Consider the following 26,060-nt stretch of genomic DNA (forward strand, 5'->3'; position numbering starts at 1 on the left):
ACCTTTTGTAAAAACGAGTTGATCCATTTCGTGAATGTTTTCTTCTGTATATGCAATCTTTCCTCCTGCAGGGCCTTGATGCGGCCCTGCTCAAACTTGAGGGCATCTTCCCGCTGGGTCATATTTGATCGTTGCTGCACGGCCGTCGCGTAGCCGCCCGGTTCATACTGCGGCCCTGCTGGCAAATAGGCCTTATTAGAACTAGTATTAAAATAAACTTATTTAATGCTTTATTAACTAATTTAGAAATAATATCTAGTATTTACATTTATTAAATTTGAATACACAAAATATTAATACAATTTAAACACATTATTTACAAAGCGTCGAAAAAGACATCTTCGTCCCTGGGAAAGTCGGGAAACTCGGTATATAGTAAAATAATACAACGGCGGGGCTGCGTCAGCTCATGATTAAGGACTCCGGTTGGGTCCAAAACTAGTCGGGCGATCCCGATACACACGCGTGAGTAAACTGTTACATCATTTCATAATGATGATCCTTTTCAGGCCCACTTGTAAAAAATCAATGACCCCTTGTTTTTGCAGGTCAATAAGATTCTAACTTACCATATTTTCTAGACGGTTGATAGTCCTGGTAGGAGTAAACGCTTACGTTACTCAGTTGCCGCTGCATTTTTGTGACGCGGCAACACTTAGCACAAAGTTCTCATTAGGTTGGCAACACTGTTCGCCACAGATTATATATCACACTTGTTTATTTTCGCGCCTAAAAATATATTGCGTTATAAATACTTTCGGCCTTTTTTCATTATTTTTATTAATTAATTGTTTTTGAATTAATTGTAATGTTATAAATACGCTATTATGTCTTATTAAGTTAGCTTTTGATGTGAATAACCACAATGTCGTTTAAGTTACGTGCGACATTTAAAATGGCGGTTACAACCTAAACCGCAAACTATAAATTGTCTTTAAATACTTTTATAATTAATAATACGGTCGTTTATCGTGATATTGATACTTAAAACTATGAAAACTATTTAAAATTCCATGCGTTTAGTTTATTCAAAATAGTGAAAAAAAGCATTTGAAAGCATTTTTTTCATTTACTCGCTTATGTTAAAAATTCTCCATTTTTAGAACTTTATCAAATCTCGTCTCATCCGATTTGCAAACAAAAATGGAAAGCAAAATTTAAGTCGAAAAAGAACTTCACTAGAATCTTCAGAATCAACATATTTTCTTTACTATTATTTCAATTTTAAGACCCGTCAAAAGTTTCTTCTTAAAACGTTCACCGTACAAAACGGTTTCATTTGAAACGGTGGCCACGATTCACCTATTAAAACACAGATGTCGCTACGATCGTACAATTACCGAGTTAATTGGTTTAAGCATATTCTTCCTGTAAAGCTGTATGACATTACCAAGGTTGTCAACTGACCATCTAAAACATCTTCAGAAAAATCTATACTAATACTAGCTGACCCAGCAAACGTTGTTTTGCCTAATAAAATATTTCTAGTTGTATGTATTTTTTAACGCCACACAAAAAAAAATCATACAAAAAATAAAATATTATTTTTTTGTGTGAGCAACCACTTAGGGGTATGAAAAATAGAAGTTAGTCGATTGTCAGACCTACTGAATACGCATATAAAATTTGGTAAAAATCGGTTAAGTCGTTTCGGAGTACGGTAACTAACATCGTGACACGGGAATTTTATATATTAGAGATTATAATTACTAATATTATATGATTTCTATTGAATATAAGGCTATAACTGCTTCCTCTCTCCTAAGATATTCCTGTGCCCGACAGGGTCCATAATGGTTCTGTATCATTATATTTTTAAAACCTTCAGGTACATTATGGAACGCAATAAATTATGGAGTACTAGATTTTCGCCCGTGTCGAGGTCGGTTATATCGCGTTTCCAAGAGAACTCTTCAAAAATCCGGGATAAAAACTATCCTATGTTCTTTCTCAAGGTCAACTCTAACTCTGTACCAAATTTCATTTAAATCAGTTCAGTGGTTTTGACGTGAAAGCGTAACAGACAGACAGACAGAGTTACTTTCGCATTTATAATATTAGTAGGGATTGAGTACTTAGTATTGAGACGTAAAGTTTGTTTGCTTGAGACATTTAAGGGTATAAGGACAGGAGCTGGATGCGAGCAGCCGAAGACAGATCTCGATAGCGTGCAATTCGAGAGGGCTATGTCCAGCAGTGGACGAATACGGGCTGATAATGATGGTGATGATGATGAGGGTATAATCTCAGGAACCGGGTGGGACTGATGGAAAGGGTTACCGCGGCCCCGGTACACGAAGGGCAAAGAAAGGAACATGGGTGGGTTTTAGTCGGTAAAAGTCTGACACTCTCTTCTGCTCCACCCAAAGCGGGAGTCATTTGATGACTTTAAAACAAAGGATCTACTGAACGGATTTTCATAATTATTTCATCAATTGAAAGATACGTTATTTGAGATAGACTAGGATACTTATTTTACGTTTAATACACGTTAATCCGTTACAGGTTTAGTACAAAATAGACGCAAACTACCTATAAAAAGGCGAGATCCAAATAATTTTATGACCGTAACTACTGCGTGATTTTTTTCTAAAACTGAGTAATTTTTGTCTTTACATAAAATGACCACTTTGACGAAGTTACGCGCCTTAGGTAGACACAGTATTGTATAATTATAAGTAAATATATGCAAGTTATATTGATGTTGTTTTTATTAAAGTTTTATGCAAAATATACATACTTGTAAGCCCTAGAAACTCATAACCATGAACTATTGTAACGGTGCATGTCGCGTGCCATTGCCCACCACACATCACGTGGGCGAGCGTCGTATTGACCACATAGATAACACACCAGAAAATAACATAGTGTTATAACACATTGGAAGAATGCAGAGAAGACGAAAAGTGTCATTTTAAACCAATTTTCATTCATTCATTGGCCATTGTAGATAGCAGAATTGGGGCCCAGTAGAGTATTTGTCTGACTCGCTCGCCCGCCGCGTCAGCTCATGATTAAGGACTCCGGTTGGGTCCGAAACTAGTCGGGCGATCCCTATACATACGCGTGAGTAAACTGTTGCATCATTTGATAATGAAAACATCTGTTTAGTCTGGGAGACAGATTTCCAAAAATATTCGATGGCTACTTTTTTTCTTTTATCTCGTAAAAAGAAATTAATGGGATACAGTGATTCAAAATCTCGTGTGACGTCACTTACCAGTACGCTTTTTACAAGCAAGTGATGTTACTAGCCCCCACTACCATACGTGATATTTTTAACATTTTATTTTTCCGCGCTAAGGAATTGAATCCTTGAGTCGCGGAGGTTTTAAAAACCAATCAAGAAATAGTTCATGTGAGTCAGAATTAACATATATTAAGTCGCGTAAGCGGTTCAATTAAAAAAGAGTGTTTTAAATAAACTAATATTGCACTCGTAACCCGTTATAACAAAGGTACATACATATGGTCGCTGACCAGCGATTCGGCTCGGTACACACGTATTATATAAACGCGTTTAATTTTATTTGTGCCTGGTTTATCGCGTTTTATTGACGTTTTCTAAAGACTCACTAACCTTTGTAATATTGTAATAGAATTCTGCACACTAGGGGTCCGATTCTGCTATTTACAATGGCCGATGAATTAATAAAAATTGGCTTAAAGCCTTAAAGGCGACTTTTCGTATTATCTTAAGCATTTTTCATCCCTACTAATGAATGTGAAAGTAACTCTGTCTGTCTGTTACGCTTTCACGTCTAAACCACTGAACTGATATTAATGAAATTTGGTACAGAGATAGAGTTGACCTTGAGAAAGAACATAGGATAGTTTTTATCCCGGACTTTTGAAGAATTCTCTTGGAAACGCGATATAACCGACATCGAAGCGGGCGAAGCCGCGGGCGAAAAGCTAGTACATAATAATGGAAATTTTTCTATGGGACGGTACACTCAAGATAAATACAATGAATTATTGTGCTGGCATAAAGCTTAAGAGAATAGGAATAATTTCAATTTTAATCCAATTGCCATTCATTCATCGGCCGTTGTTAATAGCGGAATCGGGGCCCAGTTGTTACTCGCGTTAACGCTGACGAATCACTTCAATGTATTGAACTGACAAGTCAAAGTCACGTCACTTGTCGAAGAGGAATGTCATTCAATACATTTGAAGACTGCTACATTGTTTAAATAATCTGTGTAAAAGGCATTTTAACTTTATTCATCTTACATTTTATGTCAAAAGACGTCTTGTTGTGACAGGAAAAGTTAAAGTCGTAACGCGGATTCTTAGCAAACATTTAAGTCACATGCAAAAAGACACCCAGACTCAGGACAAGCATTCGTGAATCCTTCCTACGCGGGGATCGAACTAACACGTGGCGCTCAGTGCATTTGGTTATTTTGTATAAGAATAATTTAATTTTTACTAAAGCAGACGGGTACCTAATAATTGTAAAATTAGTTGATAAATTGACTCAAATTGACATTTCATTGTAAATTTAGAAAGCATTTCTATTAAATGTTAACTTGTTAACGCTTTTGCGAAATGGTATATTTTTGTATCCACTAATATAATACAAGCGAAAGTTTGTGTGTCTATTTGTTACTTTTTAGCGTTTTTAGTGCTTAAACGAATGGACAATGATGAGTTTTCATTTCGAGATGGAAGTATTTTGCACCTAGAGTTAGACATTTTACAACTATAACGTTGTTAAAGTGTCTAACGGTCTAAGGTGCATGTTTCAAAATAAGTTCAGAGTAGTTCTAAGACCGATTCGTTAGCAACAAAAAATCAACCATTTCCTTTTCAAAATATAAGTATACAAGAAAAAACTAACCAAGTAACACCACAGGACACAGTTAGCTAAGTAAATATACATTAAATACACAATACAAACAATTTGATTATATTGTTATCGTGGGCCAATGACCCTAACAACTGCAAATAAATTATACGGAGCGGACGCACCGTTAAGATACAAACAGTTTTTACATGAACGCAGCGATAAACGTATGATGCAATGACAGTTCGAAAATAAATTTTGAACGCGAGTTTTCTGGGTTGCTAGATAAATTATTGGGGACTTGTGTTGCTAGATGAATGGATAAAAAGTTAAGGATAATTAAAGTGAAATGAAGATATTTAATACCAGCCTTTATATGACGAAGTTCTGGGCACAGGCCTCTTCCCATGTAGGGAAGGTTTGAATAATAATATAAGTAGCTTACTGCATTATTTTGGAGATTTGACATCCAAACAAGCGAAACGAAAAGAAAGACTAGTTTCAAAATGGCGCCTAAATATTATTATTTTTACCCCATTTGTCTAGATAAAAAGGTAAACAGTTAATAGAAAATCTAGATTTTGATGTCTTTTTATAAGAAACATCGTTAATAAATAAACGACTGATATATTTCAGTGGTATATTTCATTTGGTAATCTTTATTGTTGTTTTACGTTTGTTTTTAGTCACTTTTATTTTAAAACTAGTTTTCTATACACCAATATTGTTTACCTTTTTAAAGTAGCTAAACAAATGAATGATAGAAAAAAAGAGTCAGTATTTGTAATTTTATAATGTAAAACGTTAAATAAACATCATTTGGCGCCATTACTTCGCGAGCCATAGACAATCGCATTACTTTCTCTCTGTATCACTCGCATATGCGGACAGCGTACACTTTTACAATTCTAATCGATTTAATCTCGACTTTCCAACACTAACCGTTGAATATTTAGCTAGTGTTGTTCGATCGTCGTTAGTGTTGTCTATCTAAATCAGTCCTTGACTAATCGATTTGGTGTAATAATATGCTTTACGTTTATAATTTTATTCTGAAGTATCTATCATATTATGTTACTGTATGGATGGAAGTTTGTTGTCCTTTCACGCAAACACCACTAAATACATTTAGATAAAATTCGGTACACAGATAGTTTACAACTTTGATTGACACATATGCCTTAACAGCCTAATAAAACCCTGTCATTAGGTTTTAATTCCTATTGTATGAAATCAAAATCAAATGTCATTTATTCAAATTAGGTTAAGTAGCACTTTTTGAAGGTCAGATTACATTGGACAGGACCCAGTTTCGCCCACCCTTCACCGCTTCCTAAGTGCTCTTGCTGAGAGGAGAAACAGAGCAACAATCTGTCCAGCAGCACGCTGTCATTCCGATGGGGTTCCCGTGGGATCATACAAAAGTAACGAGCCCGCCCGCGGGCTTCAACTAATCTGTCATACCCCTAGCTTCTCCCAAGGTTGTTGAAGGTTTCCATTCTCACAGGATTCAGGATATCTCCAAGATTTTAGGCCAATATGACTAGATGTCACACTATCAACTTCTGACTACGTATAACGACTGTCAAAGATGTATGAATAACAGCCAGGACCCACAATTTAACGTGCTTCCGAAAGAGAGACTCATTAACTAAGATGGCCTCAAAGAGCTCCTTAAATTATTTTTCAAAGTAACATTGGAAAAGTGTGCTATGTTGACAGTAAAGATACTTTACAATACATATATTATGTGTACAAGGCGCGGCCACCTATATTTGTTATCAGTATTTACTTACTAAAGATATGATAAGTGTCTACGTTATTATTTCCATTGAATTTGTAGTTATTCTGTAAATGTGTCACACTTACGTCTAATGGAAAAGCCCTGGCATAGTTTTTCGAATGAACAGTTATCACCACGATTGTGAGCTGCCCCACGGTGGGGCGCCATTACCGAAGCTGTTAATAACACCAGCCTGTAACTGTCCCACTGCAGGCCTCTCATACAGAGAACGAGCATTGATCACCACGCTTGTGAGCTGCCCCACGGTGGGGCGCCATTACCAAAGCTGTTAATAACACCAGCCTGTAACTGTCCCACTGCAGGCGTCTCATACAGAGAACGAGCATTGATCACCACAGACATTGACAAATGAAGAAAACTCGATTTGTTCATGATTAATGCGTCTAAAAATAGTTTAGAAAGCAAATTAGACACCACATTTGTAGCTAGAAATCTAAAACGCAAACGTTTGCGAACGATTTTAATTAGTAACTAATTTTGTACTCAATGTGTGTAGTTACATGTTTTACGAATTGCCAGCCAATGACGCTGGGAAGTGCGTGTGGTCTTACCGGCTACTATAATTGAAAACTGGACATTATTTATTACTTGAAGACGCGATAACTTCGTCTAACAACGTCTAACCGACTATGCGCGACGTGTCGCGAGTTCGATACCGTAGGACAAGCATTTGTGTGATCCACGAATGCTTGTCCTGAGTCTGGGTGTCTTTGTGCATGACTTGAATGTTTGTGAAACACCAGCGATACAAGGATTAAACTCTTTAGCAGAATATTATGCGCTACAAGGCCAGTAGACAAGTTTCATATCTCCGAGCGCTAACGCTGACGAATCACTCAAATGTATTGAACTGACAAGTCAAAGTCACGTCACTTGTCCAAAAGGAATGTCATTCTATGCATTTAAAGTTTTCTCAACGATGCAAAACTATCGTATTACAAAATACGGCTAATTTCAAAAGATTTTACTACCCTGTAAAAGGATTAAAACCTATTTAAATATATTCTCAAAGTTACACTTAAATAGATTAAGCTCGTGAATCACAACTCAAAAATGACAACCATGCATAACGGAAGATCGTTTCCTTTTTGTTTCAAATCTCTTGCAGCCATTAACAATTCTATTCTTAACTTCAAACCAACGCCATACGGGGCGCAGATGTTTCGCAAAAAACGAGACGCCATATTTAGAACAAAAATAAACTGTCAAAATTGGACGCCATGTTTTTTTGGTCGTCTTTTTTAAATTATGATTGGTGTTCGCACACGTATTCATTTTTAATTCTATAGTGGTAATTTTGTTAGTTGTAGGGGGTTTTCTCAGGATCTAAAGAACCGGTTTTCAAAATTATTTTACCGATAGATACGTTATTTGTGAATGTCATAGGCTATATATTAACCAGAAGAATACAACCTAACAAAGTTGGCACGGTCTACAAGACATCAGTACCTACGTTTGACATTTATTCAAATCGATCGCCTTCGCCGGTTAGTCAAGTCGAGATCATTTGCAATTCTTATTATGATGCGTTCATTGTAAGATAATTATGTTTTTTATTCGTCTCAGATTCTTTTAATGTTGTTGCTTTTAATTTTGTGGAAAAGAAACGTTATTTATTGTTTTCCTGTTCATTTTTAGATCTTAGTTTCTTTTATATTATAACCTTCAACATTTGTAGATATATTTTTTACTGTCCATTGTTCAAGATCAGACGTAATGGAAAGAGTGAACACCACAAAGACTTAGTGGCGTCATTAAGAAAAACTATTTAATCAATGCAAAACAAACGCAAAATGGACACATAGTTCTATTGCTTCAAAATATTTCGATATGTATGAAAATAAAAGTTATTAAACATAGATACTGACAAAATGAAATAAAATACGATTTTTATTTCAATAATTTTGGCGCCATTTTCCCATCCCTTTGACAGATCGTCTCTGACATTAATTAACCTTTTTTTTAACATTTTTTTTTCTTTTAACAAAGACACCCGGATTCGGAAGCTTATTATGAATTATTTATTTCTCTTAACGAGATGACTATTCTTGATTAGTCAGACGTTACAAAGAAACAATGATTCTATATAGTATTTATTTTTTCTAGTCATATGCTTGCGTCATTGGACAGCGTTTGTAATGGTTGCTACGTGTGGTGACCATTGTTGACTATATTAATACAGTTTGCAAGAATTTGAAGGATAATCTTTTCTACAAGCGGAAAAGGCAAAATTATGGTTTTGGCTTGTGAGAGGCATAAATAGATTTGTTTATAATATTAAATTAGGTAAATAATAAGAAAAACATGTTTTGATTGCAATACGACTCTTAATTTTTTTTTTCCTAAGTTTGTCGTTTGTCACATTCAGCCTCGTCTATTTAAAATTTTGTTCATACAAGGGAAATAATAAGGAGAATACATATATGCTTATGTACAACAAAAACTAAGAAGAAATGCATTTTCTCTTTCAGAAGTCATCCTAAAATAAAATTATTAAATAATATCACCAAATTGGGTAAAGTTAAAACATTCCCAAGAATGGCGTCCGAAGCGATTACGATTCAAGGTCATACCGTGTTCGAAATTCAAATTCTGAATCATATCTCAATACAGGTTTATAACAGAAGACCAATTACGAAACACTTTTGCTTTTTGACAATTGTTTTTTTATTTGAACAGATGATGTTAAACAGAAAAGTATAAATGTGTATTTAGTCTGTGTTTAAAAAGAGCGTGATTTTGATAAATAATTAATTACATTGCGTAGGCATTAGTTTTATTAAAGGCTATGTTATTTATTCGTTAAGAAAAGAATATGAATTATTATTTTTTCTTAAGAGGTAGTTTTATGAAGAAAATTGCAAACAATTATTGGTTGTATGTTGCCCGTTATTTTTTATTACAAACGTTAGCCTTGACCTTCTGATTCGCAATTACTAAGGTACGGTAAATAGCCGACGATTTAAAATGGCGGACTCATAGACGAAACGAGTTTTTTTTTCACAGCTTTTTTACTATTTGCATGGCGGGTATAAAGTGTAGACAAAATATTATTACCACGTGTGTTTATTCTTATTCTATTCGCGAATTAGATGACTATTTTTGGTAGTTGTGTCATTAAAACGGTCGTTATACTGGCCTCTAACTGTCTCATACAGAGAACGATCATTGATCATCACGCTTGTGAGCTGCCCCACGGTAGGGTGCCATTACCGAAGTTTAATAACACCAGATTTGTAATGGCAACGGAGCTATGCTTATAAATATTCCAGAAAAATGTTTTTTATACTTCTTATTAACTATTATTTATTGGTGTTGTCTATAGCGGCACAGTAAAACAGATTTTCCCACGAAACAATTGATATTAATAGTTGGCTGTATCTAAACTGGCTGAATCATTGTTTCCATTGCTCTCAATACAATGTAACGATTAATTGAATAACCTAATCTTGTTTATAGTGTATCAATTTACGCGTTCGTTATAATTATAATTTTTATTTATTGGTGTAAATTGTTTGTTCAAATACGTTTATAATACTTTGTAATTCTTATGAGTAACGAAGCTGCAAATATGCTTTTAAGGGCCAATTTTTCAATCGCCAGATAACTTTTATTCGACGAATACGTTTGACGTTTTGACAGCTTTTGTATAGAAAATATGTCAAACGGTCATATTTATTCCTCAGATAGAAGTTATCTGACGATTGAAAAATCGGGCCTAAAACGTTTTACACCCAAATAACTTTAGATTTTATAATTTTGAAGATCATAAAAGAAAAAGTTTATGATTTTGTGATGTAGAGGGTAATCTCAAGACCTACTGTAACGATTTCGGAAATTCTTTTACCAATGTAATGACACGTTATTTGCAAGTGTCATAGGTAATAATAACTTAAACAAAAGCGATCAAAAATTGTTTAGTATTCCACCATTTTAATATTACAAACAAACTCTTCAATTAAATTGATCTGTGAGTACTTAAAGTAAATGAAATTATGTTTAATACTTAACTACATATTACAAACAATACGCTGTCTCTCGACAATAGATAAATACATTTAATATTGCCTCATGTATAAGATAGCATTGTTTTTGCACAACACTTATATGAAGAGTTGCAATAAAGATAATTATAAGTGCTTAGACATAAACCACGAGTTTTGTAACAAATAGTTATAAACTATTGCTTGCAATCGTGAAAGTTAAATAAACATATTTTGTTTTCGAAGCTTAAAGAAATAAACGTCAATGTGGCTGATGTTTGGCGCCAAAACATATTATGTCAAAAATGTCAACTATTTTTTTTTCATACGTCTTTACCGAATACTTGTAAGGTTGCACTAAACTCAGAATTTACATATTGAATCCTACTTTGGTAAAAACCAGATAAAAATATATTTAATTGTCTCAAAGTTAAAAAAAAAATGGATTTTAAATTCCACAACCTTACAAATTGCTTTGCATGACTAATTGTAATTAGAGTAGAACGTTACGTCTAAAGGTTGGCAACATTGTAGCTAACCAATTCTACCAATATGACGCATTGTTTTGGCGCCCAAATTAAATTGATTGTGAGGTGTAACGGATACGTTTCGCGGTCAAATATCAATTACTAAGTTAGAACCGCTATTTTTATATTAAAGCCGTTATTTTTATTATTTTTAAGAAACATTTATTTCCTAGTTTTTGAATTTCATGTATTATTTTTGTCTGCATGATTGGATGTTTAAGAATTCCTTTGCTATAACGGTTTTGGTTATTATGACCTCTATTATAGATGCCTTAAAACCTCTATGAAACTACTTTTACTAGGTATTTGATAACCACCAAAATGGCATTGATTAGTCGAAAAGCAGTGGCGAGCGGCTTTAATACAAATATTTCAAAATAATCGCGTAAGTCTAGTTTTCTTGATTTTAACAAATCCCTTAGGGAATGCTTCGATTCGTTACAAATGATAGCTGTCATTTTGTAGGAAACACACAATCACAGTACTATAATAAAGGTCAAGGCTGTAAGAAAATTCCTTTGCCTAAAAGACTTTCTCAGTCTAATGTCATATTATTGCAATTAAAATGGCGGATCTTAGTTATATTTTTTGAGTACGTTTAGGACAGAGAATGACCTATTTATGTGAATTGGAGTACCATGACCCCTTCTTAGATACAATTTAATTGATGACTCGTTAATTTTCGCCGCTAATTTGGAGTCGTAAGCGTAAAACAGTACATGGAGTATTTTTATTTATGAGAGGTTGTGATATATTTATATCATGAACAATATTGCCCGTTCTTCTCCGTAGGAATGACAGTTAGAAACTGATTGAAATCATGATTAAAGTATCTAGACCTAAAAAAAACTTATTTTTTGAAAAATAAATGGCTACCTTACAACTGTATTAAATCCTTGTATCGCGGGATGTTGCATAAACATTCTAATTAGATGCACAAAGACACCCAGACTCAGGACAAGCATTCGTGGAAGACACAAACACTTATCCTACGTTATGACCTCAACCACTCGGCTATCCGTGCAATCGGATCATACAAGCTTTATTAATTCGCCCTGTATTTGCACTTACAAAGTATCTAGATCCTGGTTTTACGCAAAAATGACTTACCTACGTGATTAAGACAAATAAAACCTATTTTCAGTTGGCAGATAATTGTATGACGTCATCCAAAGAGGTATATCTTATCAGCGCCAAGGTACGGCGTATCAGAAAGATAAAATGCCACTTATTTTAGTTTTACATGTGTTACAAAGTTATGCAACCCGTCTGTTCAATGAAAACTAGAATAAATTACATTTCTGTACATATCATGTTTTTTTAACCGACTTCAAAAATAGGAGTTTCTCAATACGTCTGTATTTAATTTTTATTACCTACCACAAAACTATGGACACGGATAACGAATATAATTTGATTGTCCTTTTTTTATTTAACTTGAAATAGCTGTCATTTGGTCTCATAAAAAATAAATCAAGTTTAATCTTTAAATAAAAAGACGGTTGTATGTTTTTGTTGTTAAATATTATTATTCAATACATTGATATATCGCATTTAAAGAACTTCAAATGTATAGGAATGACATTTCTTTTTGACAAATGACATGACGTCTTATAATTTGTCTGGACAAATTTTTTAAGCAAAGATGTTTTCACATTCTGCTTTAGTGCATACGATTTCAGATCCTAATATTTGAAACCCTTGTTGCCTTACGAAGTTTTCTTTTCCCGTTTATCGGTAAGTTTGAAATATTTAGGACTTATTATATTATAGCTTTTGTTAGAAGCCTAGATTTTTTCCAAGGTATGTTTAATTCGGCTTAAAATCTTAATGTTACCTCGCGACTGTCTATCTGACAACACAACACATGTTACTGTAACACAGTATCACATAGTAAGACTGCGTCACAACTGTAATGACATAACGACTGTCAAATTTTCTGATAATAATGTAACTCTTTTTAATGTATTACATTCTTTTAACCAAATAGACGTTTTTTAAATAACAATAAATACACATCCCTTTTATGGTATTTTAGCTCAAATGGGCGGAAACGGATAAGATAAGATTGAATACATTCCGAATACACGATGCAGAGTGACCATAGAGTCATTGTTTGACTTTTTTTTGTTACTTTAAAAGCTTTAACTGAATTTGTTTAAGTCAAATATGCATTGTGAAATAAATATTTAAATTACTGTCACAGACAGTCACAGTCGCAACAGAAATATATAATCTGAGAAATTTTCAACTGCCTAACTATCATGGTTCTTGAGATACAACCTCATGAATGACGGACGGACAGCGGAGTGCGTTATTAGGTTCACGTTTCACCCTTCAAGTACCAAACCCTGAAATCTCTTATATCTTTTGGAATAGAGGTCAAAGAAGTGAAAGTCAAAAGATATCATTCAGTTAGAATAATATCTACATTTAAATTACTAGCAATAATTATAGAGAATATCGATAAAATGTATTCATATAGAAAATGACTCACTATTCTGTACCTATTTATTTTGTACGTAAAATAAATATTTCTCAATCAGTAAGAACCTTCGACCACTGCGTAATCAATATTTCTGCGAATCGAGAAATGTTTACGTTACTTATAACTTCAAAATGCAAGTTAACATTTTAGCGCCATTTATCATTTTTAGACTGTAGTTTTATGAAGTTTTGTTTGTAAATGTAAGTTTTGTTGAGTTAGTAATAAAATAATAAGTTGACATTATCTGCAAGTTGTATAAACAAACAATAAACTTAAAACGTTCACAAAAATCCGCATTTTTTATTCAATTTGACATTTCAGTGAATGACATTGATCCTTTGTCCTAAACAATCATTTAAATGTTTTTCAAGCAAAGGAAACATACACACAGCCGTGCATACAGCCACAGAATGTATCCAACGAATTGTGCTAAGCGATGACATCACTATGTTATTAAAAAACCTTTTTTGGAATTTTAAATATGTTTTTATACTTCCAGCTGTAGACACAGCGATTATAAATATGAATTACGTCATTTTAGTTTAACTAATGATTTAAAAGGTTAATTAAAGGAACGAAGATTACGTAGAAAATAATAATTAAACGCTGTTTAGAACAATTCTCGAGAATTAATTTATAACAACGGCGAAACGAAAATAATCTAAAATTACGAGAAAAAGAACAGTTTTATCTATTAATGTTTAGATATCATGCAAAAAGGCCAAAAGTATCCATAAAAAATTGCTGTAACACTGTATCCAACAAGGAGAAAGCACTTGCGAAAAAAACCACACACGATATACGATATTAAACGCAAAAACACAGTTCCACAAACACTTTTTAAAAAATAAACCTCACAATAATGACAGTTGCGAATTCGAATTAAAAAAAAGAAATCACTGTCACCTTTGCACCACAGATAATGTTACGCTAATGGCGTCCGCGCGCGGCAAATGACGGCCGATGACTGAGTGAGTGCTTCCGATGTACGAACGCGTGATAATCGTATGTGTAAGTTTTAGGGGTCGCTCTGCTAAGCAAAAAACTTAGATCATATTAATTTATATGTGAGAAATAATATTTGTTTGTATTTTGATGTTAAAAGAAGTTGTGTTGACTTTGAATAAACGACATCTCTGTGAAAGAAACTAAAAAATAATCATTTTTCTTAACATCTAATTGACATTATTTATTTTTATAATTTTATCGTCAATTTTCGGAGACGAATTGATAGTTAAGAAACTGTTTATTATGAAGTATTTAAATTGAGTAGGTACAATGATTTAAATAGAGATTTCATACCGATCATGCCGCCATCTTAACTTTGTGATTTTTCTTATAAAGTCGTTAAGGTGCTTGCAATTTCATATTACATACTTCTTAAGTTATTTTAAGAGTATGACTGAAGCGTGCAGGAAAACCTCGTGATTACACCTACTAGGTATCATCTTAACATGTTACTTTAACACATTGAACAAGCATGGTGATCAATGTTCGTGAAACGTCAAAATATTTGCTTAACATTTAAGTCTAACAATTTATATACAAGACTGTAATATTCGTTTATTGTTTAGAGTCCTGACTTGGAAAACATAAATAAGGCAAGGCTTAAGGAGACTCATTTAGTAATTTTTTTTATATTCTATCATTTTTTTTATTTCAAAAAAATGACTACAGGTCAATCTTAAAAGTAGACGGGTTAAAATTGAAAAGGTTAAAAACCTGGCAACAAAATAAGCAAAAAACTCTCTTGACAAAATCATTTGAGTCGTCACTCGTGTATATTCGGTTATTCCTCAAAACTTTTAAACGGCTCAACCGATTTTTAACAAACATAATATCTAAGAAAACTCGAATAACTCACCTTAAATTCAAAACAAACTAAATCGAAATCGCTCAATCACTTCGGGAGCTATGTCGTCACAGAAATAATGACGTATAAACTTATAACACCCCTATTTTGCGTCCTAATTATAATATATAATAATATAATATATCCGGGAAAACTCACACACGGTTATCTGATCCCAAGCTAAGCAGAACTTGTGTTATGGTAACCAGACAACTGATAAACTTACTTACATATTTCTAAATACATACATATTATAGATAAATTACACCCAGACACCAGAACAAATGATCATGCTCATCACACAACATTTGTCCTGGGAATCGAACCCACGACCTCCGGTATAGCAGTCGGGGTCGCTAACCAAGTACAACCAAGTCTTAAAAAATACTCGACTTTAAAAAAATAATCGTCAACAATTTCCATATTCGATTGACCTCAAGATCCTTTCAAGACATGTGTTTCGGAACCCCTGAGTTGATAAACTAATAATAATAATTTTAACATTGTGTAAATCTTTTCTTTGCACCCCTTATAACTGGTTTGTAAGACCGGATCTCATTTAAATAGTATACCAGCTGAAGTAGTAGTAGCTATAGTGACTAGCTGTTGCCCACGACTTCGTCCGCGTGGTTAGAAGATATAAGTTAGGAATTTTTGAACGGAAGCCCTCGAAGATGAATAATTTTACCTGTTTATTTTCCACATTTTCCATTGTATCTTTGCTCCTATTAGTTGCAGCGTGATATAGCCTAAAACCTTCCTCGATGAATGGTCAATTCAACTCAAAAATTTGAACCAGTAGTTCCTGAGATTAGCGCGTTCAAACAAACAAACTCTCCAGCTTTATATATTAGAATAAAAGTAAAAATAAGAAAGTAAGTGACTGTGCTTGTGTGTATGTGTTTGTTACTTCTTCACGTCCAAACGACTGGATGAATTTCGATGAAATTTGGTGCAGAGTTAGCTGAAACCTTGGTTTAACGTATAGTTAACTTTAATCCAACAGCCGGGTAATGCTTTTGCGGCTATAACAAAAATCTAGGCAGGCGAAGTCGCAAACATCAGCATTTATAAATTCGGTGTAGTTTATACGTATAATAACAATCGAACTGAGAACCTCCTATTTTTGAAGTCGCTTAGGAAGGTTAAATTCGCGACCTCGTGATGTTGACGGCGGTAAAAAGTCATTTGTGTCAAAGAAAATATATTATTTACTTTAAAAATACTAAACAAGGTAGGTAAGTCATTTTTTTCTTTAAACATAGATCATCTAGTTTACACTTTCATATTATTGTCCAAATCACCACATATATCCACAAAACATTCATTGACAATACAGTTTCTATTTTGGCATAAAGCGTCACATGCGGAATACAAAAAAGGTTATTATAAGCAAGCAAAGAGGTCTGCAAAACCAGGTCAATTTCACTAGAGGTGCCATGTGAGTTGATGTGAGTTTATAGAAAAGTCGCACGGTAGTCTATGTCGTGGCACAGACAAATATAATTATGTTAATGAAAAGACAAAAAAGACAGATAGTAAATATGGCTGTATGGGGTTAGATCCATTGCCTTTCCTATGGGGGATAAATAACAAAGATTGAAGAAAAAAAATACTGTTTTTTTTTCGGGTCCTTCAAGTATTGTCTTTCCCAATATTATTAATTTTTTATTGTTTAATTCAACAATATTATTTATACTTTATTAGATGTATGCTGTCAAAGTTTTAAAGATATCGCGTAAAGTTTGTTTTGACCAGAATTATTTTACTGCAAAAGCGTACCTTATTTTTTATCTTTGACTAATTTAGACGTTTCGTTAAATCAACTAATTATTATAATTGAGAAATTGGTTGTGATGAGAAGCTTTGCTTATTAAAATGGAGTTCAAAACATAGATACCTTAATTCATATGTATGTACTTATAAAATATTACTCATTGATTTCCATTTAAGCATTGCATTACTGCATCGATGATATCACAGGTGATACTTATATAATATGTATGTATTTAGAAATATATATGTAAGTTTATCAGTTTTCTGGTTACCATAACACAAGCTCTGCTTAGCTTGGGATCAGATAACCGTGTGTGAGTTGTCCCAGAATATATTAAATATATATATTATATTACTTACCAAGAAAACTAAATATTGGGCGTAGATTCATATTCCGAAGTGATAAAGGGAATCTTATAAGCCGTGCGCTTAAACAGATAACACAAGTAGTCACCCATCCATGGACTGACCTCGCTAAGCGTTGCTTAACCTATCAATTGGCCAAATTCGAGCTATTTGATAATATTTTTAACAACAAAATGTAAAATCGACTTCAAATAAAAACTAGATAATAAACGAAAATTGATTTTTTTTTGAGAAATAAGAATCGACAAAATTCATCCAGTCTGAAGTTCTGAGGAAAAAAAATACAGACAAATTGACAACCTACTTCTTTTTTTTAATAAATGACAAATGTACATATTTAGAATTATGATTTGAGGACAAAACGTTTTTGTCGGAACAAGCTTAGCTATTGAACTTGCGAAATATTAATTTATTTTTTCCTTCCTTAATAATTATTTTGCCTGGCATCATCTATTTTGAGATAAAAAGACATAGTGATTGGTAAACAGGAAAATCAGATGTTTTTTCGTTAATTCTTATAACTGTCAAACTGAAGGCGGCCATTTTTACTTTTTATAACCTAAAACCACTATACAATATTATAAACGCGATAGTTTGTATGTATGGATAATTATTCCTCTTTCACGCAAAAACCTCTCAAAACTTGGTACACAGATAGTTTATAACCAGCATTAACGTATTTTCCAGATTTCGATATATATATAGACATAAATAAAAAAACATAGCCGAAATTCCATGTTTTAAAAGACACATAATAAATATTAAAGTGATTAAATAATCATCACTGTTGTTTTGTAAGTATGCATCTACCTAGGTAAGTTGTACTAAAATGCAGTTACAAAATGAGTAAAGTTCCAAATAATAATTGGAAAGTACCGTAAAAAATACAAAACTCAAAGAAAACTCAGTAATTTTTAATTAATTAGACATACAAACATATATTTATAACAGCTAAAGGCTTATTAATATAAAACTACATTCCTTGTCAACATTTACAAGTTAAAATCTCAAATCTACGCGGGGGGTATTTGCCGACGGCTGAACAAACGACAAACGACAAAAATAAAAGGACATAGCTTGACAGTTATTCTAAATACAGAGCAAATGGCGCGCACGTGTTAAAACAAGAGCATGTGTCTTTAAGCATGGTTCCGTAGCTAAATAACTGTTTTCCTGCAACTGAAGCCGCCACGCTTGTGAGCTGCCCCACGGTGGGGCGCCATTACCAAAGCTGTTAATAACACCAGCCTGTAACTGTCCCACTGCAGGGCTCTCATACAGAGAACGAGCATTGATCACCACGCTTGTGAGCTGCCCCACGGTGGGGCGCCATTACCGAAGCTGTTAATAACACCAGCCTGTAACTGTCCCACTGCAGGCCTCTCATACAGAGAACGAGCATTGATCACCACGCTTGTGAGCTGCCCCACGGTGGGGCGCCATTACCGAAGCTGTTAATAACACCAGCCTGTAACTGTCCCACTGCAGGCCTCTCATACAGAGAACGAGCATTGATCACCACGCTTGTGAGCTGCCCCACGGTGGGGCGCCATTACCGAAGCTGTTAATAACACCAGCCTGTAACTGTCCCACTGCAGGCCTCTCATACAGAGAACGAGCATTGATCACCACGCTTGTGAGCTGCCCCACGGTGGGGCGCCATTACCGAAGCTGTTAATAACACCAATATATTAAACAAATAAAAACATGTAGAAACAAGTATACAAGGCACAATAATGATAATCACTTTATAATACCTGATAATAATTGTATTAAGATATGAAAATATGAAACTTATCTCTAAGAATTGTTATTTAAAGTGATGCAAGCGTAAGTCATCCAATGATACACCCAGAAACAAGACAAAGAAAAGAAGCACGTCAGGTGCAATTTGGACTCGCAACACTAAGGGTTCTGTACAATGGGGCTAAAGAAAACCATATCTATATACTATATACTAATATATAAAGCTGAAGAGTTTGTTTGCTTGTTTGAACGCGCTAATCTCAGAAACTACAGGTCCGAATTGAAAAAATTGTGTTGAATAGACCATTCATCGAGCAAGGCTTTAGGCTACAAACCATCACGCTGCGACTAATAGGAGCGAAGATACAATGGAAAATGTGCAAAAAAACAGGGCTGGTATAAATATTAACTTATATCTTCTACCCACGGGGACGAAGTCGCGGGCAACAGCTAGTTAGCAATAAATTAGTCAATTATGAACCTTAAGACGTAACAAGTGTTGCTTAACCTCATTTTTATATTTAGTGTTTCTTTTTATAGTCCAAACAGGTAAATGCACATCATCAGTGAAATTTTCACGATCGAGGTTCATGAGATATAACATGATGACAGTCGGATGTATTAACCTAAAATCAGCAGTGCCTCAGTAACAGGTTGAAAATATTGAATACGCATTTTTACCTTTTTACGAACAACAAAAATTGACAAAAACAGCTTTTTATGGTTCAGGAGAATGTGCTTATGACGTAACAATATACACGATTATGACGTCACGGGAGAGTTTAATTCAATCATATTTGATTGATTTATGTTTATTTGGAACAAAATAAAAAATACGCATGCATTATTATTATGCAATAAACTACAAGACAGTCACTCAAAAAATAATGACCTCATCCCTATTAAACACGATTTAATTATTCATATTTTATCGATTCATAATGGTTTAAAAAATTATGCACCTAATCTTGTAATGCGTCAAATAAAATTCTGAGTTGTCAAACCAATTATGTGTCATCACAGATCATAAAGTAGTTGTCACTGCACACATGCCCGTCATTACAACTCCTGTAAGCCGGGATCTACAATGAAACGAAAACCACCGAAACACTTAAGTTCGGTGTGTCCCAGGGGGGAACAATTAACTGCCTTGGAACCTGCCACACCACCTGCTACAAATAAAAAATGATCCCATGGAAACATACAATCAGGATGAAATCTATCCCATGTGTTAATTCTGGTTATAAACTATCTGTGTACCAATTTTCGTCTAAATCCGTTCAGTTGTTTTTGCGTAAAAGAGGAACAAACATCCATACATGCAAACTTTCGCGGTTATAATTGTAGGATGGGAAAGTATGCGAGTGTGTTTTAATGTCAAAATCTAAAATAACAAGTTTTTATAACAAATAGGTCGTTTTTAGGCAGTTACATGTTACAGTAGATACTCAAAGTGCGCGGTACCAAATTGTCATTCTTATGGAGAAGAAACGGCAAAAAACTATTAATGTGTATTCTTAACGTTATTTCTTAACTCATTAATCGAGTATTATACGTAATCTCGACACACAAAATATCGATGAATGCTAATACGATGCTACAAAACTGCGATGCACAGCGAAAGACCGTATCTGCGAAGCCACTACACTTCGAAGCACGTTACCGCGATAGATCTTCACTGCGATTCTACTGAGCTTGGATGCGTATTGATGATGTTAAATTAATTGGTACAAAACTATAAATGAAAACTGTTTAGAGATCAGAGAGCCAGTTCGTCAACCAGCCAGTTTGGTTGGAAGTAGATAAAAATTGCATAGAGCATAGCCGCGAGCCCGACCACGACGAGATAAAATCCTAAACCTGCATTGAAACAGATGGAAAAAGTCCTAAAACTTTCGTAACATTTAGTAAATAGTTACTACGTCACACCGCGTTCGTAAGAGGACCCGCGGGCATCAGCTAGCCATACTTTTTAGGGTTCCGTACCTCAAAAGGTAAAACGGAACCCTTATAGGATCACTTTGTTGTCCGTCTGTCCGTCCGTCTGTCCGTCCGTCCGTCCGTCCGTCTGTCAAGACCCTTTTTCTCGGGAACGCGTGGAGGTATGAAGCTGAAATTTATATCAATTACTCAGGTCTACTGTCCCTTGAAGCTGTGAAAAAATCAAACTTCTAAGGCAACGCAATCAAAAGATACAGCCGTTTATGCCGCAAATTTTCGACACTTGCAAGGGAATCAAAACCTACAGGGTGCTTCCCGTGAACTCAGAATCTTGAAATTTGGTACGAAGCAACGTCTTATACCATAGATAAAGGAAAAATTACAAAAACCATAAATTTTTAGTTACATCACATAATATTTTTTTTTTAATAATTTTAAACTTACTACCTATTTCCTCATAAACGCGTAGAGGTATTAAATTGAAATTCATACCAAATACTCAGGTCTATAATACCTTTAAGCTGTAACAAAATCAAACTTCTATGTCAACGCAATCAAAAGAAACAGCAATTTAAGCTGCATATTTTGAAACTCGCAAGTACTCGCAAGGGAATCAAAACCTAAAGGGTACTTCCAGTCGACCTAGAATCTTGAAATTTGGCACGAAGCAACGTTTTATAGCACACATAAAGGAAAAATTCCGAAAACCTTAAATTTTTAGTTACATCACATAATAATTTTTTTTTTAATAATTTTAAACTTACTACCTATTTCCTCATAAACGCGTAGAGGTATTAAATTGAAATTCATACCAAATACTCAGGTCTATAATACCTTTAAGCTGTAACAAAATCAAACTTCTATGTCAACGCAATCAAAAGAAACAGCAATTTAAGCTGCATATTTTGAAACGCGCGAGTACTCGCAAGGGAATCAAAACCTAAAGGGTACTTCCAGTCGAGATTGTCGTAATGAACGAACTTTGTAAACCTTGCAGGTTTGTACGGAACCCTCGGTGCGCGAGTCCGACTCGCACTTGGCCGGTTTTTTTTTAGTTTTCTTATAAATAAATGCGAACAACATCACATACATTGTTCTGAACCCAAAGTAAGTTGCTAAAGCACTTGTGTTATGGAATTCAGATACAAAGGTACCACATTGACCCGACCGGGGATCGAACCCGGGACCTCAGAGCTAGCGACACCTTGAAACCGGTGCGTACACCACTCGACCACGGAGGTCGTCATGTATAGGTCATATATAGGTATATGTGACATTTAATGATAGCTATGTTCATTTATCTATTAAACCAGTGTTTTTCCAAAGCATGTTTTGTTCTTGATATTAATAACTAAAACGGATAATCTTAATTATTAAATAATGGATGTGTTAATAATTTTCAATATTGAGTCATGATTACTATACACATCGATTTTAATTTGTTAAAATATATATTTAAATAATTGGTAGGTAACTAGGTACTCATATTAAGAAAAAAGTAAAAGAAAAATGATTTCACGGATAGCCAAATTCGGGACGTGTTGCAATTTAGATCCCTGGCTAAGACAAGCATTTGTGTGATCCACGAATGCTTGTTCTGAGTCTGTGTGTCTTTGTGCATGTGACTTGAATGTTTGTGAAACCCCCGTTAAACAAAGAAAAATTTCCTTAACGAGAATGTCGTTTTTCTTAAACTTGTTAAATGCAACTTGTCTATGCCCAGAATGCCAATTCCATTTACTTTTTTTCTTTTCTCGTTTGTGTCTTTATATATTTTGTCATAAGTTACTACTTACAAACATTTAAATAAACACTCTTTTCACAAAGATACATTACGAAGTCCCATTAAATATGATCGTTAAAGGAAATAATTCAAATACAAGTCAATATGACGTGTGTATGTGTTTTGTATGAAGTCATACAGGAAATGTGTGTAACGATCAATCATTCGCCGCATCTATTGTATGGGACTTGTTATTATAACGACTATCAGTTATTGGGTAAGCTGTTGTGTACGTATGTATATTATTGTTGACAAATTGGTATATTCGAATTTGACCGTTGAGTAATATAATACCAATTAAGGGAGGTTCTCATCTATATCTATACTTATACTTACTAATATATAAAGCTGAAGAGTTTGTTTGTTTGTTTGTTTGAACGCGCTAATCTAAGGAACTACTGGTCCAAATTGAAGATATATTTTTGTGTTGAATAGACCATTAATCGAGGAAGGCTTTAGGCTATAAACCATGACGCTGCGACTAATAGGAGCGAAGATACAATGGAAAATGTGAAAAAAAACAGGACGGGTATAAATCATAACTTATATCTTCTTCTACCCACGGGAACGAAGTCGTGGGCAACAGCTAGTTTTTACAGATTTTTTGATAAGTTGCTGTAGTTTCCAGTTCCAAAAAGGGGCAGTCTCTATATTCGTCCGTATTTCACTAGTAATAGACAAAAAACGATCTCAAAAGTGTTTTTTCGTGTTTTTTCTCTAAAAGCACGACTTTGGCACTATGAAATTTCGCGGAGATTTCACAAACATTCAAGTCACATGCACAAAGACACCCAGACTCAGGACAAGCATTCGTGGATCACACAAATGCTTGTCCTACACGGGGACCGAAACTTCTACCACACGTCTTTCTAAAAGAAAAAAAATGTTTTAAAGTTTAAGCTACTAATTAATTCCTATTAGTCAAAACTGTATTCCTTAATCTATGCTTCCATTTATAGACAACTAGCTTTTCGCCCGCGGCTTCGCCCGCGTCGATGTCGATTATATCGCGTTTCCAAGAGAACTCTTCAAAAGTCCGGGATAAAAACTATCCTATGTTCTTTCTCAAGGTTAACTCTATCTCAGTACCAATTTTTTTTAACTCAGTTCAATGGTTTAGACGTGAAAGCGTAACAGACAGACAGACAGAGTTACTTTCGCATTTATAATATTAGTCGGGATAGAAGCTTAATTCATCTCCAAACTCGACATACATAGTTTGATGAATCAATATTAAATCTATGACTCGTTGAACCGCTATTTGACATTTCACCTTTTAAATAGTATGACTCAAGATGACATCTGTCAACTTGTAGATACATTTCTTTCAATTTTCTTTAATCTGTCTATCTAAGGGTATCTTTCGGGTCGTAAAATTGTCTTAAAAGTGACGAGAAAGTTGATGATTAGTTTTATATCTTATTTATTTATTTGTAAAGGACCACCAACAGCTATTGAGTAATTAAAACATACCTACTAATATAATAAAAGCGAAAGTTTGTATGTATGGATGTTTGTTCCTCTTTCACGCAAAAACCACTGAACGGATTTAGAAGAAACTTGGTACACAGATAGTTTATAACAGGATTAATTCATCGTGTAATAGGATTAACTTGCAAATAAATACATTTCTTTTATATAATATGTTCATTCTGACCTCTATTTTAAGTTATAATTATGTTAATAAGTTAATTACAAAGTAAACCGCCATAAGTAAAATGTCAAAATTAAAACAATGGATCCAAAAGCCATTGTTAATATTTAGAAAGCGATGGATAATAACTTTTGGTTGGAACCTTTTTAGGGTTCCGTATTCTAATTGCAAAACGGTATCCTAAAACTAAGAATTCGGTGTCAGTCTGTCTGACACCACGCTGTATCTCATGAATTGTAATAACTATAAGCCTTTTGTTGCTCATCGGCTATGGAAATGTCAACCTTCTTTCCTCCGTTTGGTCAGGTACGAAAGCATAATTTTCGTGTGTCATTTTTTACAAACACATAAATAAACGACTGATTTAATCTTTATCGGAGTTTTATTTATCCTAGTTTTATTTTATACTACGCTTTTAGACAAAATAACGAACCAAGATTGGTTCTATATTTAACTACATTAACAAGATGTGTATAGATAGTTGACAGTTCCACAAATAATACAAAAACAGTATACAATTAATTTATGATGGCTTAAAATCATTTTAAATCAATTTTAGTACGGGACATACAAAAAAAAATATTTTTTGCTTTCTTTAAAGATACGGAACACTAAGTACGCGCGTACAACTCGCTTTGAGCCCTTTCTAGTGTAAAACGACACCGGACCATAGATCTCGGAACTTCTATTGTTCTAGACAAAAAAAGGGAACTTAGTAGAAAAATGGAATCATTGTTTTTTGAACTGTTGTCATTATATTGTGACATCTCAGTGTGTACAACAGCAGTTTCATTGACAAATGGACAGGCTGTTTTTTGGACATTATTGAGAAGAAATTTAAAATTAATACAGGCTTATATACATCGCGATTTTTTAGTTGTCTTACAAAAGCAGCCCAGTTCATGTATCCAATGACTAGAACACGTTCATGATAAAAAAATTGGTATTTATGAGATTTTTTTCAATATTATGATGCAATTCGTAGCTTTTTAGAGACACAGCTCTGTTGCGAGGTCCGAGCCTTGTAACATCTTACGTCGGATACATGAACTGGGCTGCTTTTGTAAGACGACTAAAAAATCACCGTGTATATTGTGTTTCAAAGTTGGGCAAAGGCCTTTTTATAGCAATAGAAATATTATAATAGTTCAAAATTTATTTTGTACGTTTTTGTTCTGATTTGCTAGCGTTTTAGTACACAATTAAACAAGAGGAAAAACTTTAAAAGTTGTGTGTATTAAGCTACGTCAGAAAGAGGCCTACAGGCCCTGCCGGGGCAGCGGGATGGTCACAGGTTAACGTGGCCCCGGTACACAAAGGGCATAGGAACGAACTTGGGTTTTAGGCA

The 26,060-nt window shown here is 34.2% G+C and overlaps 1 protein-coding gene across 5 annotated transcripts in view; it reads right to left on the reverse strand.

Annotated features, from left to right (window-relative positions):
* The window catches only part of LOC113507246 (spectrin beta chain, non-erythrocytic 1), a 94,681-nt gene extending 80,107 nt beyond the window's left edge, over positions 1-14,574 (reverse strand). Inside the window, exons 1-3 of one of the 5 annotated variants that reach the window (XM_026890125.1) lie at positions 14,501-14,574; positions 570-729; positions 3-175 (exon numbers count right to left, since the gene is read on the reverse strand). In XM_026890125.1, coding sequence (XP_026745926.1) covers positions 3-175; positions 570-636 — 240 coding nt within the window. In that variant the 5' untranslated portion in view covers positions 637-729; positions 14,501-14,574. Of the gene's footprint in view, positions 1-2; positions 179-569; positions 730-14,390; positions 14,410-14,452 lie in introns of those variants that run through there. The other 4 variants (XM_026890121.1, XM_026890126.1, XM_026890122.1 and 1 more) reach the window with 4 other exon arrangements.
* Between the last annotated feature and the right edge of the window lie 11,486 nt (positions 14,575-26,060).

This window comes from Trichoplusia ni, unplaced genomic scaffold, assembly GCF_003590095.1.
Source record: "Trichoplusia ni isolate ovarian cell line Hi5 unplaced genomic scaffold, tn1 tig00001227, whole genome shotgun sequence".
NCBI classification, from domain to species: domain Eukaryota; kingdom Metazoa; phylum Arthropoda; class Insecta; order Lepidoptera; family Noctuidae; genus Trichoplusia; species Trichoplusia ni.